Here is a 19500-nt window from a genome sequence, read left to right as displayed (position 1 = left end):
ACTCGGGCACAAGAGGAGAAAAAAAAAAGGAAATAAACAGAGAATAAGAGGCGGGGGGTTTTTTAAATGTGCATATTTTAATGCTAGGAGCATTGTAAGAAAGGTGGATGAGCTTAGAGTCTGGATAGACACCTGGAAGTATGATGTTGTGGCGATCAGTGAAACATGGTTGCAGGAGGGCTGTGATTGGAAACTAAATATTCCAGGATTTCGTTGCTTCAGGTGTGATAGAATTGGAGGGGCAAGAGGTGGAGGTGTTGCATTACTAGTCAGGGAAGATATTACAGCAGTGCTTTGGCAGGATAGATTGGAGGGCTCATCTAGGGAGGCTATTTGGGTGGAACTGAGAAGTGGGAAAGGGGTAGCAACACTTATAGGGGTGTATTATAGACTGCCAAATGGGGATCGAGAATTGGAAGAGCAAATATGTAAGGAGATAGCAGATATTAGTAGTAAGCACAAAGTAGTGATTGTGGGAGATTTCAACTTTCCACACATAGACTGGGAAACACATTCGGTAAATGGGCTGGATGGTTCGGAGTTTGTAAAATGTGTGCAGGATAGTTTTTTGCAGCAGTACATAGAGGTACCTACTAGAGGAGGGGCAGTGTTGGACCTCCTGTACAGGAAATGAGACGGGACGAGGTATGCGTTGGAGAGCACTTCGAGTGATCACAATACCATTAGTTTCAATATAATTATGGAGAGGGTCAGAACTGGACCTAGGGTTGAGATTTTTGATTGGAGAAAGGCTAACTTTGATGAGATGCGAAATGATTTAAAAGGTGTGAACTGGGACATTTTATTTTATGGGAAGGATGTAGAAGAGAAATGGAGGACATTTAAAGGGGAAATTTTAAGAGTACAGAATCTTAATGTTCCTGTTCGGTTGAAAGGAAACAGTAAAAAGTGGAAAGAGCCCTGGTTTTCAAGGGAAATTGGACATCTTGTTCAGAAAAAGAGGGAGATCTACAATAATTATAGGCAGCATGAAGTAAATGAGGTGCTTGAGGAGTATAAGGAATGTAAAAAGAATCTTAAGAAAGAAATTAGAAAAGTTAAAAGAAGACATGAGGTTGCTTTGGCAAGTAAGGTGAAAGTAAATCCAAAGGGTTTCTAAAGCTATATTAATAGCAAAAGGATAACGAGGGATAAAATTGGTCCATTGGAGAGACAGAGTGGACAGTTATCTGCAGAGCCAAAAGAGATGGGGGAGATATTGAACAATTTATTTTCGTCGGTATTCACCAAGGATTCAGATTCAATTTTAATTGTCATTGTCAGTGTACAGTACAGAGACAACTAAATGCATTTAGACAACGAAATATAGACAAGGAGAAGGATATTGAATTATGTGAGGTAATGGAAACTAGTAGAGTAGCTATGGATACTATGAGTTTCAAAGTAAAAGAAGTACTGACACTTTTGAAAAATATAAAAGTGGATAAGTCTCCAGGTCCTGACAGGATATTCCCTAGGACATTGAGGGAAGTTAGTGTAGAAATAGCCGGGGCTATGGCAGAAATATTTCAAATGTCATTAGAAACGGGAATAGTCCCCGAGGATTGGCGTACTGCGCATGTTGTTCCATTGTTTAAAAAGGGTTCTAAGAGTAAACCTAGCAATTATAGGCCTGTTAGTTTGACTTCAGTGGTGGGCAAATTAATGGAAAAGATACTTAGAGATAATATATATAAGCATCTGGATAAACAGGGTCTGATTAGGAACAGTCAGCATGGATTTGTGCCTGGAAGATCATGTTTGACTAATCTTCTTGAATTTTTTGAAGAGGTTACTAGGGAAATTGACGAGGGTAAAGCAGTGGATGTTGTCTATATGGACTTTAGTAAGGCCTTTGACAAGGTTCCTCATGGAAGGTTGGTTAAGAAGGTTCAACTGTTGGGTATAAATGCAGGAGTAGCAAGATGGATTCAACAGTGGCTGAATGGGAGAAGCCAGAGGGTAATGGTGGATGGTTGTTTGTCGGGTTGGAGGCAGGTGACTAGTGGGGTGCCTCAGGGATCGGTGTTGGGTCCTTTGTTGTTTGTCATGTACATCAATGATTTGGATGAAGGTGTGGTAAATTGGATTAGTAAGTATGCAGATGATACCAAGATAGGGGGTGTTGTGGATAATGAAGAGGATTTCCAAAGTCTACAGAGTGATTTAGGCCGTTTGGAAGAATGGGCTGAAAGATGGCAGATGGAGTTTAATGCTGATAAATGTGAGGTGCTACACCTTGGCAGGACAAATCAAAATAGGACGTACATGGTAAATGGTAGGGAATTGAAGAATACAGTTGAACAGAGGGATCTGGGAATAACCGTGCATAGTTCCTTGAAGGTGGAATCTCATATAGATAGGGTGGTAAAGAAAGCTTTTGGTATGCTAGCCTTTATAAATCAGAGCATTGAGTATAGAAGCTGGGATGTAATGTTAAAATTGTACAAGGCATTGGTGAGACCAAATCTGGAGTATGGTGTACAATTTTGGTCGCCCAATTATAGGAAGGATGTCAACAAAATAGAGAGAGTACAGAGGAGATTTACTAGAATGTTGCCTGGGTTTCAACAACTAAGTTACAGAGAAAGGTTGAATAAGTTAGGTCTTTATTCTCTGGAGCGCAGAAGGTTAAGGGGGGGACTTGATAGAGGTCTTTAAAATGATGAGAGGGATAGACAGAGTTGATGTGGATCAGCTTTTCCCTTTGAGAATAGGGAAGATTCAAACAAGAGGACATGACTTCAAAATTAAGGGACAGAAGTTTAGGGGTAACATGAGGGGGAACTTCTTTACTCAGAGAGTGGTAGCGGTGTGGAATGAGCTTCCAGTGGAAGTGGTGGAGGCAGGTTCGTTGGTATCATTTAAAAATAAATTAGATAGGCATATGGATGAGAAGGGAATGGAGGGTTATGGTATGAGTGCAGGCAGGTGGGACTAAGGGAAAAAAGTTGTTCGGCACGGACTTGTAGGGCTGAGATGGCCTGTTTCCGTGCTGTAATTGTTATATGGTTATAAACAATGCACCGAATGGCCTGTCAGTCACAACTATGATGGGGATAATTGTAGGATCAGAGCAATTGGGATCACGATTGGGACCCCTGTGGGTCCCACAGACCCCGTGGGATGTAAATGGGTGGCTGCAGGGCCCGTTTCTGTGTTGTATTGCTCTATGACTGTACAAGATGCAACCTGAACGAGGCACGAGCCAATGCTCCAACAAATACCTCACTGTTCCGTCTTCTGCTGCACTCCAGAACGTGTTGGGCCACATGGGAGCTGCTGCAATTCGCTTCACACGATTGGTGTGCTCGCCAAACATATGAATAGTTTCCTTAACATTCAAGTCGTGGACATGCACCTTGGAATCAGCAGCCCCGGTAATCAGTGTGCGATCATTCGAGTGAGGAAGGAACTGGAATACAAAAAGTAACAAATATAGCAAACTACTCACCCATTAAGAGATATTCAGTGCATTCAACATAGATAATTATCCTGGCCAAAAGACCCTGAAATCTGACTAATTACTTTCCAGACAAGCACAAAATGATCAAACCATCCTCACCAGCTGCTCACAATGTGACCACTGCCAATACTTTCGCAATACCAAAAATAGAACGTCAACCCAGAATTACATGAATACCAATCTTTGTCATTAACTTTGCTTGTAGCTACAGTATGCAGGACATACATTTAATGAGAGTTTGTGACAGTTACAATCTGGACCACTCAAACCAACTCGCAATTTGCACAACGTTCTCCACTCAGCAAATGTTACTCGACATAATTATCGAATTATTCACTTCATTAGTTGCAGAGCCTTATTTCTTTCAATTGCCATTATGGATCTACAAAATAGCAACTGCATTTCAAAACCTCAGAGATTATTTGATGAGTCTGTGCAGAGACCGCTCAGGTTTTACTCTAATCTTGTCCTAATATGTATTCATGTTGGGAGCCTTTGAGAAGACTGTGTAGGTGAAGTTTTATTCTGTCCCTACAGATCTCACCCATGCTACTTCTGTACAAAAATATACCAGCTGCTTAATTGAAACGGAAGCAAAAAGTGGACACCGCGTAGATCGGTACATACTGGAAGGTACAATCAATATCATGACTGTGTGGCCGGACATAGTGCGAACTCCATCATCAAGTTCACCGACGACACCACTGTTGTAGGACGAATCACTGATGGTGATGAGTCATGAGTATAGAAGTGAGATCGACCGATTGACCAAATGGTGCCAGCACAACAACCTGGCTCTCAACACCAGCAAAACAAAGGAACTGATTGTGGACTTTGGAAGGGGTAGAATAGGGACCCACAAACCCGTTTATATCAACGATGGTGGAAAGGGTAAAAAAAATTTAATTCCTGGGCATGCATATTTCCGAAGATCTTTCCTGGTCCCAGAACACTGATGCTATTATAAAGAAGGCACATCAGTGCCTGTACTTCCTGAGAAGATTATGGAGAGTCGGTAAGTCAAGGAGGACTCTCTCGAACGTCTACAGGTGCACAGTAGAGAGCATGCTGACTGGCTGCATCGTGGCTTGGTTCGGCAACTTAAACATCCAGGAGCGGAACAAAATGCAGAAAGTTGTGACCACTGCCCAGTCCATCATCGGCTCTGACCTCCCCACCATCGAAGGGATCTATCGCAGTCACTGTCTCAAAAAGGCTGCCAACATCATCAAAGACCTACACCATCCTGGCCACACACTCGTCTCTCCGTTGCCATTGGAAAGAAGGTACAGGAGCTTGAAATCTGGAACATCCAGGTTCAGGAACAGCTTCTTCCCCACAGCCATCAGGCTATTAAATACAACATCAAACAAGCTCTGAACAATAACAGTCTATTACTATTGCACTTTATCTGTTTATTTATTGTGTATATATATGGTCTATGGTATATAGATACGCTGAACTTTTATCTCCTGTTCTGTATTACGTTTACATATTTTGTTGTGCTGCAGCAAGCAAGAATTTCATTGTCCTATCTGGGACACATGACAATAAAACTCTCTTGACTCTTCTCATCTTGAAATCCAGGCCGAAGGACAGAGAAGTGAAGAGGTTTACTGAGAGACATCCACAGCTATCCACAGTGGATCGAAGGGAGGGTGGCTAAATAAATTCAGGAACAAAGGGTTGCAATCCTGGATCTTTCTCCAGAGAAAGCATTTTAAAGTAAGAGAACTATTTCTTTCACAAAGTAATGTTTCCTATTTAGGCACTGGCCTCCTCCCTATATCATTTAGCAGTAACAAATGAAGATCACAGAATCATACAGCACTGGAGAGCATTTGACCTCTCTCATCTGAGATAGCAAGAGTGCTAAATCGGTGCAGATCATAAACAAGAACAATAAATCAAGCTTTTACAGAATGGAATTTAATCTGTTTAAGAAGGAACTGCAGATGCTGGAAAATTGAAGGTACTCAAAAATGCTGGAGAAACTCAGCGGGTGCAGCAGCATCTATGGAGCGAAGGAAATAGGCAACGTTTCGGGCCAAAACCCTTCAATCCATTCACTTCGTGTTCTAGCCACAACATGGGGCAATTTCTTCAAAGTTACACTTGTAGAAGCACTATTTCTATCCACATTTTAAGTTGAATGAACTTGAACACCTCTGAATAAAAACTCTTGGACGCAAATATGTAAAAGTAATTATTGCCGCTGCCTTCAAAATGCAGGATGCCCAGCCTGACGTGGAAAGAGATGCAGCATACTCACTAGATCAAATATCAATCTAATATAAATGTTCACTAACGTTTCGATACTTGGATTGTACCTCTAGGATAAATCTATATAAAGCAGAAATTCAATAGCTACACCCATTTACAGCCAAATCTGAAAACCACATTTAATATTTCAACGCCAGAGGAGAGGATACCTTCACTGTGAATATATTAGCAGTGTGCCCAGTATGCATAGTCAGCAGTTTCTTGCAGCTAAAAGGATCCCACAGAATGATGTGCTGATCATCTGATCCAGAGGCCAGCAAACTGTAAGTGAAGACAACAAAACTGTGTAAGCAGCAGTAATCCAGTATTGATGGGTTATTGGCACGTGTACCGAGGTACAGTGAAAAGCTGTTGGTAGCCGGTGTGCCATCAAATCAAATCAGATAATACTATACATGAATACAATCAAGGCATAGACAAGTACAACAGGTAGAGTGAAGAGAAAAAATACCAAAGAGCATTGTGGTGTAATAGTTCTGAAGGAAAATGTCCAATTTGCGCAATGAGGTAGGTTGAGAGATCAGGACTGCACCCTGGTTTATGGAAGGATCTTTCAGAAGTCTGATGGCAGCAGGGAAGAAGCTGTTTCCGAGTCTGGACGCAGCAACACCCGGTCCAGTGATGTACAGAGGAAAGCAGGGAGAAATTGACTTTTCTGGAGGAAGATGCACGTGATTGGGGCATTGGACAATGAATATTGGATGAGAATCACCAAGACTGGATGGAGGGAGGAAACACTTGTGTAGGAATATGTGGAAGATGAATAGCAATAAAGTTGTGTGAAAAAGATATGTTGCAAGGCCAATATGATAATGAAGAGAATATGCCACGAATGGGGATTTGGGGGGGGGGGGGGAAGAGGAAGAAGTGATGTGGTTTGGCAGTGTCCAAGGAAGAGTAATGAAATGTGCAGCATCACTTACTCGCCCTTTTCATTCCATTCCAGACAGTTCACGCAGCCAGAGTGACCCTGTGAGACAAAATGGGAGAGTAGTTTAAATATTAAACAGGTGTCACAACCTCACAAAACCAGTTATTTACGACACTTACTGGCAGAATACTGCTGGCGACGTTCCCTTCCAGGCGCTTAAAAATTATATGGACCTTCAGAAGAATACTTTGAGAAATCATTTCTATGAGTAGAAACTAGAGAGTGGTGAATCTCTGGAACTCAGATTCAGATCCAATTTTAATTGTCATTGTCAGTGTACAGTACAGAGACAACGAAATGCATTTAGCATCTCCCTGGAAGAGCGACATAGCAAATGATTTGAATAAATAATAATAAGTGTCCGGGGGTGGGTGGTGATTGGCAGTCACCGAGGTACATTGTTGAGTAGAGTGACAGCCGCTGGGAAGAAGCTGTTCCTTGACCTGCTGGTACAGCAACGGAGAGACCTGTAGTGCCTCCCGGATGGTAGGAGGGTAAACAGTCCATGGTTGGGGTGAGAGCAGTCCTTGGCGATGCTGAGCTCCCTCCGCAGACCACGCTTGCTTTGGACAGACTCAATGGAGGGGAGCGAGGAACCGGTGATGCGTTGGGCAATTTTCACCACCCTCTGCAGTGCCTTCCGGTCGGAGACAGAGCAGTTGCCATACCATACTGTGATGCAGTTGGTAAGGATGCTCTCGATGGTGCAGCAGTAGAAGTTCACCAGGATCTGAGGAGACAGATGGACCTTCTTCAGTCTCCTCAGGAAGAAGAGACGCTGGTGAGCCTTCTTGACCAGAGTTGAGGTATTTGTGGGTCATCGGAGATGTTGACTCCCTGTCACTCTCTGTCACAGAAGGTAGTTGAGGCCAGTGAGGCTATATTTAAGAGGGAGTTAGATGTGGCCCTTGTGGCTAAAGGGATCAGGGGGTATGGAGAGAAGGCAGGTACAGGATACTGAGTTGGATGATCAGCCATGATCATATTGAATGGCGGTGCAGGCTCGAAGGGCCGAATGGCCTACTCCTGCACCTAATTTCTATGTTTCTATTTAAGGGGTCTGGCAAATGAATCGGAGGGATGATATTATTTTATTTTGAAGCAGCAAATTGCGGCCAGAAATGTGCGGACTAAATTGAAGGTAGAAAAGGATTCATAGATTCAGTACGAGCATTCAAAAGTGAACTGAACAACATACACTTCTCCGAGGAAACAGCAGGAAATTAATTAACTGGCTGGCTCCTGGTAGAGTTGCCATAAGCAACATCGTCCAAGGCCAAATCACTCACAGTTCAGGGGTATTTAGGTGGCACACAGTAATTATTGATTAAGATGTCTTTAAGGGCTTACGTTACAGAGGCTCAAGTTGTCTCACCTCAAGCTCACACTCCAGGCCCAATCGCTTGATGAACGGATCAATGACATGGTATCGACGCTCAAACTGCAGAGTGTTCCGCTCCTAGAGAGAAAAAAGGTGGAATACACAAGACTGAGAGGTGGTCAGGCTGGAGTTTATCACCACCCTTTCACACCCAAATGGCATCCTCCCTCAACCAGGTCATCTCAACCCAACCCATGCAGCACCCAGCAGCATGCAGCCGACCAATCCTTCCAGGCTTCTAGCACCCCTATGGAGAGATTTTATTTGCCAGCACCTGAATTGGAAAAGACATCAATAGATTTTGTACCTTTATCTGCCGTTGGATGATGTCCCTGGTTACATTAAACAGCTCCATTGTTTCTCGGGTGGAACTTCACAGATGAACAATCTGTCAATTGTCACCGTACTGTAGCTCACCACTAGGCTTCATAGAGAGCAGAAATAAAGAAACAGCCTGCATTTAATCCCAGCAAGGAACAACACGGAACATTGGAATCTGAAAAAACAGCAGAGAACCAAGATAACACATCCATGTTTGCTAAAACGCTTCGATTGTATCGTGTCCTTCACCAAAATATTGTTCAAAAGTGATCACAATAAAATCTTCTACCAAACAGCAGCAAAAATGGGCTCAAAGGGTGACAAGGGCCAAAAAGAGAGCTGGTGGATGGATGACCTGGAAGCAGAGGGGTGACTAGAGAAGGCATCTGGAATTGGGAGTGTGGGGCAGAGGGGAGAACCTCTGCACATGGTGGGAAGGAGTTGTCAGGGTGACTAGGAGGGTGGCGAGAGGTCAGACAGACATTGGTGGTTTGGAGATCGAGGCATAGAGCGTGGAAACAGGCCCTTTGGCCCAAATTGTCCACGCTAACCAACATGCCCCATCGACACTAGTCTCATCTGCTTGTGTTTGGCCCATATCAAAGTCAAAGTAGCTCCCTCCAAAGTAAATCCCTCTAAACCTATCCTATCCATGTATCTGTCAAAATGTTTCTTAACTATTGCAATAGTACCTGCCTCAACTACCTCCTCCGGCAGCCCATTCCAATCACCCACCACCCTTTCTGTAAAAAAGTTACCCCTCACGTTCGAATGAAATCTTTCCTCTGGTCACCTTAAACCTATGTACTCCGGTTCTTGATTCCCCTAAACTGGGAAAAAGACTCAGTGCGTCTACCTGATTTATTCCTCTCATGATTTTGTACACCTCCATAAAATAACCCCTCATCCTCCTGCTCTCCAATGCCCTTCCAGCCCTGGCCTGCTCAATCTTTCCCGAGAGCTCAGGGCATCGTGTCCTGGCAACATTCCCGTAAATCTTCTCTGCATCCTTTCCAGCTTGACAACATCTTTCACAGAAGATGGTGACCAAAACTGAACATAATACTCTAAATGTGGTCTCACCAACGTCTTATATAAGTGCATCATGATCTCCCAACTTTTATACTCAATAGGTAGACACAAAATGCTGGAGTAACTCAGCGGGACAGGCAGCATTTTTGGAGAAAAGATGTTTTGGGTGGAAACCCTTCTTTAGACTTCAATAATCTGACTGACGAAGGCCAATATGCCGGAAGCCGTTTTGACCACCCAATCTAACTGTGACACCACTTTCAATGAACTATGTACCGCAATCCTAGATCCCTCTGCTCTACCAAACTCCCCAGAGTCCTACCATTCTCTGTGTAGATCCTGCCCACGTTAGACTTCCCAAAATGCAACATCTCACAATTCTCTGTATTAAATTCCATCAACCACAGCCCACCTGCTCCACCCATCAAGATCCTGCTGCAATTTTTGTAAATAGTAGATAGTAAAAGAGAAAAAAAGTGCTGGACGGGAAAGTAGAGTTGCAGAAACAGCAATGAGAACAAAAGGGCAACACAGTGGTGCAACGGTAGAGCTGCTGCCTCACAGCGCCAGAGTCCCGGGTTTTATCCTGACTACATGTGCTGTCTCTGTGGAGTTTCTGTTCTCCCTGTGACCACGTGGGTTTTCTTCCACATTCCAAAGACGTGCAAATAGGTCAATTTACTTCTATAAATTGCCCCGAGTGTGTAGGATGCGACAGGGGGGGTAATATAGAACTAATGTAAGGGTAATCAATGGTCGGCTTGGAGTCGGTGGGTGTAAGAGGCTGTTAAAACTAAACTAAATTAATTTAGGGGAAGCACAAAAAGGTATTTAGCTCCTTGAGCAGGTTTCCTCATTCTGCAAGATCATAACTGACATAACATCACATGCCCACCTCTTCCCCATGTCTCCTCTGAGGTTCAGATGTGATTTACAAATATTTATTACCCAGTCCCTTACAGGTTCAACAGCATTTGTAACACCTGGACAATCTAGGTCTCCAAACTCTCTCTTCTCCTCCCCACTCTGCAATTTAAAACATGCTGTCGTTCTTGTTTTTCCAGTTTTGAAAAAGGTCATCAGTCGGAAATATTAATTCTATTTCTCTCTCCACAGATACTGCCTGACCTGTTTTTATTTTCAATTTTCACAGATATCCAGATTTTGCTACTTTTTTTGAAATCTTGAAGAACAATTTATCGGTTTCCCTGTCTTGACTTTTTTTAAATACACTTTGGCATGACCACATTTTCAACCCAAAGAAATTCAAGATTTTTTCCGAAATGTAACAATATTCTTTTTTACTTTTCTTGAATTTCTTAGGATCACCCTTGGTAACTGCTGTACCTTTGCTGCACGCATCCCTAATTTCCTGCTTGATGCTATCCCCAACCTCCCTACTGCTGTTTGTATACACCAACAAGCGTTTTCTGCCCTTGGCTATTTCCCAGTTCTACCCATACCAATTCTACAGCATCCAAGTTAACATCTCTCCTTGCTATTGCATTAATCTCCTCTTTAACTAGCAATGCCACCCCACCTCCTCTTCCTTTCTGTCTATCCTTCCTGAATATCAAATATCCCTGCATGTTTAGCTCCCAGCCTTGGTCACCCTGGAGCCATGTCTCCATAATTCCAACTATATCATATCCCTTAACTACTAACTGCGCAATCAATTAATCCACCTTATTTCGAATGCTCCTCGCATTAAGGCACAAAGCTTTCAGGTTACTTTTTCATATCTCCCTTCTACCTTTTGCTTCTGTTCTCCTCTTATGATCCTCTTGCATTGGGTCCCATCCCCCTGCCCTGTTAGTTTAAACGTGATCTTTCCTACACACACTTTCCCATTATGCGCTCACAGATATGCACCCACGTTGTTGAATCCGCCCCCCCCCGCCCCCCAATCCCTTTTTGAGCACTTTCCACCATTCATCAACATCTTACTATTAACTGATTTTCCATGGATAATCTCCGATGCGAATCCAACTTAGAATCTAGAATGTTTGAACCAGTTACGTGTATCACACACCGCATTAACTGCAGTAACACTTTGGTTGCTTTTATACAATTGTGCATATAAAAAATCTTAAGCCAGTCAAAATTTAACATGGTCTGTCTGTCCCCTTGATGATTCTTGGACACATTGTTTCAGAAAGAACAATGAACACGGATTTCTGAGCCACTCTTGTCTCAACCTGTATAAAAGTTAACAAGATGTATTTCATAATAACTCAGAGACTCTGAAGCTTGAGGTGATGTTTTTCTAATTTAGTTCCAAGTTCCTGTTGATCTCCAGACAGGATATTTTACTTGCATTTTTATTTGCTGTTGACCCAAGCAAAAACAACAGCATCCATGAATTCACTCATTTATACCCCGTTCCCCCTCTTAGATGCATCCATCTTCTACCTACACAATCCCCATCACCTGGTATACCCCTCATTCTGCTGTTCATCCAATCTCGCTGATTCACTTCATCCATACAATACATTAAGAAACAGCTAAAAGTATGCGGCAAAGCAAATGCTGTGTGACAAGGCAACATAGCATGCACAGGAGCGCCTCAGGACTGATGCACAAGAGCACCCCAGGACTGTGTACTCAGCCCCCTGCTCTCTGAAATCTATACCAATGACTGTGTACCCAGACACAGTTCCAACACCATCTTTAAATTGACCACCGACACCACCGTTGTCGGACCGGTCCTATATACTTACACTTGTATCGAACCGCCAATGTGGAAAATTGACATGCCATGTCTTTATCAGAAAAAGTATGCCAAATACAACTAGCACAAACATTACCAACGTAGTGAAATTAGTTGATAGTGTTACTCACCAATAGCCTAGTCACTGTAGCATTGAACAGTTTGCCTTCAGACCTCATCACAACCTTGGTCCAAATATAGATCAAGCACTGAATTCCGCATACATGTAAGTGTCAGTGTGGAAGAAAATATTAATATCCTTCCTCACTTAATTTTGATTGGAATTGAACAAGATAACAAAAGGATGTTTGGATGCGACAATTGGCATCTCTCGTTGACCAGGTGTAGAAGAGGTTTGTGGGAATCGGCAAAGTAAGATTAGACTCTTGTCTAGGAATGTGTTGAAGGGTGGATGGTAAATGTAAACATGAAATAGTAGACGGGGATAAGGAAGCTTGTTCCTCGCAGTAGACCACCTGCGCCTCCTACCGCTAGTAGCATAGAAATGTTACTCTAAATGGGGGGCTTATGAGTGGCTCAGAGAGGGGATGGTGGCACAGTCCGTCTGAAAGGTGAGGTAGAATAATGTCAAGATGCCCTTGTATTGTGTTTGACGTATAAACCATCTGTTATTGAATAAGATCGACATAAACAAAAAGTATGTTATGACTAATGAAATACCAAACTAAGTGGCAGCAATATGTTGATCAGCAGGCTCCGGGAAATGAGTCCCTCACTCACTGGTTGGCCCACAGAGGAAAGGAGGCTATAATGGGTGGTGCGATGTTTGCAACACAAAGACGAGACGATCCCAGATTTTATAGCCCGATTTAAGAGTAAGTGGGAGGAATATGCCGGAGTGCCCCAAACTGAAAATGGGCCTCTGACTGTTCAAACTTCAGTAAATTGTTTGATGCCCCGACAGGCACAAGCATATAAATTGGCCACCATGTCATCTGTGCCCCCCTCCATGGACATCCCCATTAGTCAGTCAAATATTAATACTATTGGGGTTGCCGGTGAATCACACTTGATCGTAGCTACTAGACCTCCAGCAGCAGCGAAGGAAATAGGAGAGATGATAAAAAGGATGGAGGACAAACCGCCAATTCATGTTTTAAAGTTGCCAATGGCAAAAGGAGAGGTCCAGATTGACTTTTTTAATGGCACATGGAAGAGATCACATGGGTCAGAAAGGAATGAGACGCTGTTTTTGAAATGCAACAGCCACCTACTGAGGATCTGCCAAGGTTACCAATGGCTCTGGCCTCTGAACTATGGGCAAAGCATAAGAATCATGTCGGGTGAGTGTGATCAGCCCCTGAACATAAAGTGACTTTAAAAAAGGGTAGACATAAATGCTGGAGAAACTCAGCGGGGGAGGCAGCATCTTTGAAGCGAAGGAATATGTGATGTATCGGGTCGAGACCCTTCTTCAGACTGATGTGGGGGGGGGGGGGGGGGGGGGGGGGGGGGGGCGGGAATAAGAAAGGAAGAGGCGGAGACGGTAGGCTGTGGGAGAGCTGGAAAGGGGAGGAGAAGGAGGGATAAAGCAAGGACTACCTGAAATTGGAGGTCAATGTTCATAACGCTGGGGTGTAAAATACCCAAACAAAATATGAGGTGCTGCTCCTCCAATTTGCGGTGGGACTCACTCTGGCCATGGAGGAGGCCCAGGACAGAAAGATTAGATTTGGAATGGGAGTGGTAGTTGAAGTGCTGAGCCATGTGTTGCCTGAGACAAAAAGGGTGTTGCCTTGCCATGTTTAAAACAGTATCGCCAGAGCCCTCCAGAGTAGAATGGACTGCAGAAAGTGACCAGGCATTTAGAGATCTAATGAACGTTATGGTTACTGCTCCGGCGCTGGGATTGCCAAACTATAAAAAGTCCTTTCAATTTTATGTAAATGAATTAAAGGGGTTTGCGACTGGGGTCCTGGTTCAAGAGCATGGAGGGAGAATTAGACCGGTACCCTATTATTCCGTGGCTTAACCAGCTGTAGTAAATGACATGCCAGCCTGCTTGTGAGCTGTAGGGGCAACGGCTACAATGATAGAAAAATCAATCCCCATCGTTCTTGATCACCCACTTATAGTGACTGTTCCTCATGCTGTGATATTATTATTGAACTCAGCAGCTACACAACATTTCACAGCCGCTAGAAGAACAGGATATGAAGTTATCCTTTTATCACATTCGAACTATACTTATCAGCGATCAACTGCTATAAATCCCGCTACCTTTGTACCACTGCCAGAAGAAGAATGTGACCATGATTGACTATTGCTTCTAGAAGCCACTGCCACTCTCCAGCTGGGTTTACAGAATCATCTGATTGATAACCCTGACCTTTTTAAGAAAGGAGGGAGAGAGAAAACAGGGAATTATAGACCACTTAGCTTGACCAGTGGTGGGGAAGATGCTGGTCAATTATAAAAGATGAAATAGTGGCACATTTGGATAGCAGTAACAGAATCGGTCCCAGTCGGCATGGATTTAAGAAGGGAAAATCATGCTCGACTAATCTTCTGGAATTCTTTGAGGATGTAACTAGGAAAATGAATAAGGGAGAGCCAGTGGATGTACTGTACCTGACTTTCAGAAAGCCTTTGATAAGGTCCCACATAGGAGATTAGTGGGCAAAATTAGAACACATGGTACTAAGGGGGTAGGGTACTGACATGGATAGGAAATTGTTTGGTAGACAGGAAACAAAGAGTAGGGATTAACGGGTCCCTTTCAGAATGGCAGGCAGTGACTAGTGGGGTATAGCAAGGCTCGGTGCTGGGACAATACATATCAATGATTTAGAAAGGATTAAAAGTAACATTAGCAAATTTGCAGATGACACAAAGCTGTGTGGCAGTGTGAACTGTGAGGATGCTGTGAGGATGCTTGGACAGATTGGGTGAGTGGGCAGATGTATGGCAGATGCAGTTTAATGTGGATAAATGTGAGGTTATCCACTTTGGTGGCAAGAACAGGAAGGCAGGTTCTTATCTGAATGGTGTCAAGTTAGGAAAAGGGGAAGTCCAACAAGATCTGGGTGTCCTTGTTCTCCAGTCACTAAAAGTAAGCATGCAGGTACAGCATGCAGTTAAGAAAGGTCATGGCATGTTGGCCTTCATAACAAGAGGAGTTGAGTATAAGAGCAAAGAGATCCTCCTGAAGTTGTACAAGGTCCTGATGAGACCACACCTGGAGTATTGTGTGCAGTTTTGGACTCCAAACTTGAGGAAGGACATTCTTGCTATTGAGGGAGTGCAGCGTAGGTTCACGAGGTTGATTCCCGGGTTGGCGGGACTGTCATTTGTTGAAAGAATGGAGCGACTGGGCTTGTATACACCAGAATTTAGAAGGATGAGAAGGGATCTGATTGAAACATACAAGATTGTTAAGGGTTTGGACACGCTAGAGGCAGGAAACATGTTCCCGATGTTGGGGGAGTCCAGAACCAGGGGCCACAGTTTAAGAATAAGGCGTAGGCCATTTAGAATGGAGATGAGGGAAAACTTTTCCACCCAGAGAGTTGTGAATCTGTGGCATTCTCTGCCTCAGAAGGCAGTGGAGGCCAATTCCTTGGATGCATTCAAGAGAGAGTTAGATAGAGCTCTTAAAGATAGTGGAGTCAAGGGATATGGGGAGAAGGCAGGAACGGGGTACTGATTGTGGATGATCAGCCATGATCACAGTGAATGGTGGTGCTGGCTAGAAGGGCCGAATGGCCTACTCCTGCACCTATTGTCTATTGACCTGGTCCTATTTACCGTTGGCCCTTCACACCGACCTAGCAATGACAGGTTATTAGCAGGCTATGCAGTGGTCACACCACACCAAGTGCTGGAGGCTTACGCTTTACCATCCGGAACGTCTGCTCAGGCAGCTGAGCTGTATGCCCTGACTAATGCCTGCATATTGGCAAAAGATCTACACCCAATGCTATGTAGTTGGGGTTGTACATGACTTTGGGCAGTTATGGAAAAATAGAGGATTCATCACATCAACAGGATATTAAGCATGATAAACAGCAAATTGCAGTTATTAAATGTGAGGCTCATACATCATCGGACAATGATGTATCAAAGGGAAACAGATCAGCTGATTATATAGCCAACCAGATTGGCCTCAGGCAAACCCCGCAACTATGAGCAGCTAAATTTAAGTCTGCAGTACAAAGACAGTTCCAGGTTAGTATTGAAGTAGCCCAGTTACAGGATGCCCAAAGCCTAGCATCGCTCGGGGAAAAGAATTCCCAGAGCAAAGCAGGGTGTTATTAAGACCCCATTGTCTGAGTCCACCCTGATGGTCGGGTAGTTTGCCCAAGGAGCTTATTTTTGTCCCTGTCTCGCCTAGCCCATGGACAGGCTCACATGGGAAAAGGGGGGAATGGCATACCCACTGTCCCAGCAATGGTATGCACCAAGTATATCAGTTATAATTGATAAAGTTGCAAGAACATGTCTGGTGTGTCAACAAAATAATAGAGGGAAGACGCCTGCAACATTTGATCACCTACCACAACCTGAAATGCCTTTTGAGAATTTGCAAATTGATTTTGTACATATGCCCGCAGCAAAGGGTTTTAAATACATTCTGGTCATAGTTGATATGTTCTCCAGATGGGTGGAAGCACACTCCACAAGGAGAGATGATGCAAGGACGGTAGTCAATATTTTAATGAAATAAATAATACCTAGATTGGGGGATACCCATGGGAATAAACAGTGACAGAGGAACTCATTTCACTAGTAAATTAGTTCAGAACTTGTTGAATGCTCTTGGGTTCTAGTGGAAATTACACATACCATATCAACCACAGTCCTCATGGATGGTAGAAAGAGTAAATGGTGAGATAAAAGCTACTTTGGCCAAAGTATGCCAGCAAAATAGATTGTTGAGATCAGACGTAGTGCCCGTAGTGATGTATGCCCTGGGAAATCAGAAAAATAGAAACACGGGCTTAACACCTCACGAAATATTGATGGGGCGACCTATGACAACAGGAACCCGACCTCCGATGGCTCCTGAGAAGATAGCCCTGATATGGAATGATGAAAAATCCTTAAGACATGCTCATGCCATGTGTGAAAGTTGGTAACATCTATGAAAAAGTTAAACAGGCACAGGTCCTTCTGGTAAAAGTAAATATGCACCCGTTTAAACCAGGAGATCAGGTTTATGTGCGAGCAATGAATAATGATTATTTCTCTAATAGGTGGAAAGGACCATGTTTGGTGATACGAACAACACGAAGAGCAGTAAAAGTAAAACCCCATTGGATACATGCCACCAGATGTAAACTGCATCACTCAGACGGAACCCTCGAGGAGAAGGAAACAAAAGAACTATATCATTTTGTAGTGATAAAAGAGTGTCAAAATGTAGACATATTATTTTTTAACTATCTTTGTAGTATTAAATACTTATGAATATATTAACATTATATGGGATCACAGAGGATATGAGGGTGTAGAGAAGCATCTAGATAGTTACAAGAAACAGGATGACGGTAGAAATTGGAATATGAAATTCAATTAACAACTTTCACACAGAACACAGTGAACTCGCAGCTGTAAGAAAAACAAGCTTCCTTATCTGATTAGATTGTTGGGTTTGTGCCCATAACTCTTTACGAGCTTGAGGGGTTTCAACCAAAATTATACTCGGACATGTATGCATCCATTTTTGCAACATTAACGAGAGAAAATATTAAAATCCTTGCGTCCTAATATATGTGTTGATCACAAAGATCAACAAGGAGGAAACTGTGGAAGAAAATATTAATATCCTTCCTCACTTAATTTTGATTGGAATTGAACAACGAAAGGGTGTTTGGATGTGACAATTGGAATCTCTCGTTGACCAGATGTAGAGGAGGTTCATGGGAATCGGCAAAGTATGATTAGATGGCTCGGAATGTGTTGAATGGTGGATGTTAAATTTAAACATGAAATAGTAGAAGGAGATAAGGAAGCTTGTTTCTCTCAGCAGTGTGTTACAGTAGACCACCCACGCCCCCTACTGCTAGTAGCATAGAAATGTTACTGTTAATGGGGGGCTTATGATTGGCTCAGAGCGCGCTCCACCTAAAAGGTGAGATAAAATAATGTCAAGATGCCCTTGTATTGTGTTCGACTTGTAATAACCATCTGTTATTGAATAAGATTGACATAAACAAAAGTATGTTATGACTAATGAAATAATTGGTACCCATGTAGTAGATAGAATATTTTTGTATAGTTGTATCTAACAAAAAACAAAAGTTGTTTACGGCACATTTAACTGTTGGCTAATTCTGCTGTGAAGTCAGAGAACTGGTGGGCAGTTTACTGCCGCCATCTCTCCATGATATCATGCAATAAAGTCTCTTGAACCAAACCTGCAAAGTCTGTTGCTTTATGTTTTCCGTTAATTTCCCTCTAAAATAATTAAACAGTCAGCCTGACCCACTCTCTAGGAGTTCTTCAGCACATTGACATGCGGTCTACCATACTAAGCTGCTTCACCGGCTAGCTCATTTCCTAACAATAAGGTCAGAAGAGGAAATATTCCATTTTATTTAAATGAATAGTTCATGCTTGCATGCAGAATGATCATGGGGAATTGACTGACAGGTGCCATTGACCTTCTCTGATGAAGGAGAATTTTACCACCAAGCTAACCCATGACATTCAATGGCATCAGAGTCTCACTCCATCAATATCTTGTGATTTGGAGGCAGGGGTGAGGAATGTTACCGCTGGACAGAAACTCAACTGGATCAACCACATAAATACTATGGCTTCAAAAGCAGGTCAACTGATAGCACTCTTTTCCTGACACTCCAAAACTTTCCCACCATTTACATTACACCAGTTAGAAATGTGATGGTCTAGTCTCAACTTGACTGGATGAATGCTGCTCCAGCATGCCAGCAGCTCAACACCATTCTAGTCGACACAGGCTGCTTGACTGGTACTCCAGCCTACACGATAAATATTCATTCATTCTCTCAACTGCTTTGTGCTGTGACTGCAGATAGTACCATGTATTGCACTATAATTACCCATCTAGGCTACTCTGAAGGCTCCTCTCAAACCCACAAGCCGATCAATAGGAAGGAAAGGAGCAACAGGCACATAAGAACAACATCATCTGTAAGTTTCCCTCTAAGTTGCACCTCACTTGGAACCATTTTGCTGTTCGTTCTTTGTCTCTGAAACTTACTTCCCATTAGCATTGTGAGGGTATGTTCACCAGTGGGATCATCACCTTTTCAAAGGCCAGTAGATATGGCAAATGGCCCGTTTCCAGAAAAATGAGCAAAAAATACACTCAAATACACTCACTCTCTTTAGATTGTATCTGAGATAGACTTCTGTTCCAAGATATAGTC

The 19500-nt window shown here is 43.0% G+C and overlaps 1 protein-coding gene across 1 annotated transcript in view; it reads right to left on the bottom strand.

Moving 5' to 3' along the window:
• wdtc1 (WD and tetratricopeptide repeats 1) overlaps positions 1–19500 on the bottom strand; it is a 41785-nt gene that overhangs the window by 21328 nt on the left and 957 nt on the right. The window contains exons 2-6 of the mRNA XM_055656388.1: positions 8369–8557; positions 8056–8139; positions 6673–6719; positions 5899–6010; positions 3228–3415 (exon numbers count right to left, since the gene is read on the bottom strand). Of these exons, the coding sequence (XP_055512363.1) occupies positions 3228–3415; positions 5899–6010; positions 6673–6719; positions 8056–8139; positions 8369–8416 (479 nt within the window). The 5' untranslated portion in view covers positions 8417–8557. The remainder of the gene's footprint in view (positions 1–3227; positions 3416–5898; positions 6011–6672; positions 6720–8055; positions 8140–8368; positions 8558–19500) is intronic.

The sequence above is a fragment of the Leucoraja erinacea genome, chromosome 26, assembly GCF_028641065.1.
Source record: "Leucoraja erinacea ecotype New England chromosome 26, Leri_hhj_1, whole genome shotgun sequence".
NCBI classification, from domain to species: domain Eukaryota; kingdom Metazoa; phylum Chordata; class Chondrichthyes; order Rajiformes; family Rajidae; genus Leucoraja; species Leucoraja erinaceus.
Note: the sequence above shows the minus strand (reverse complement) of the source record. Positions and strands in the feature narration are given on the sequence as shown.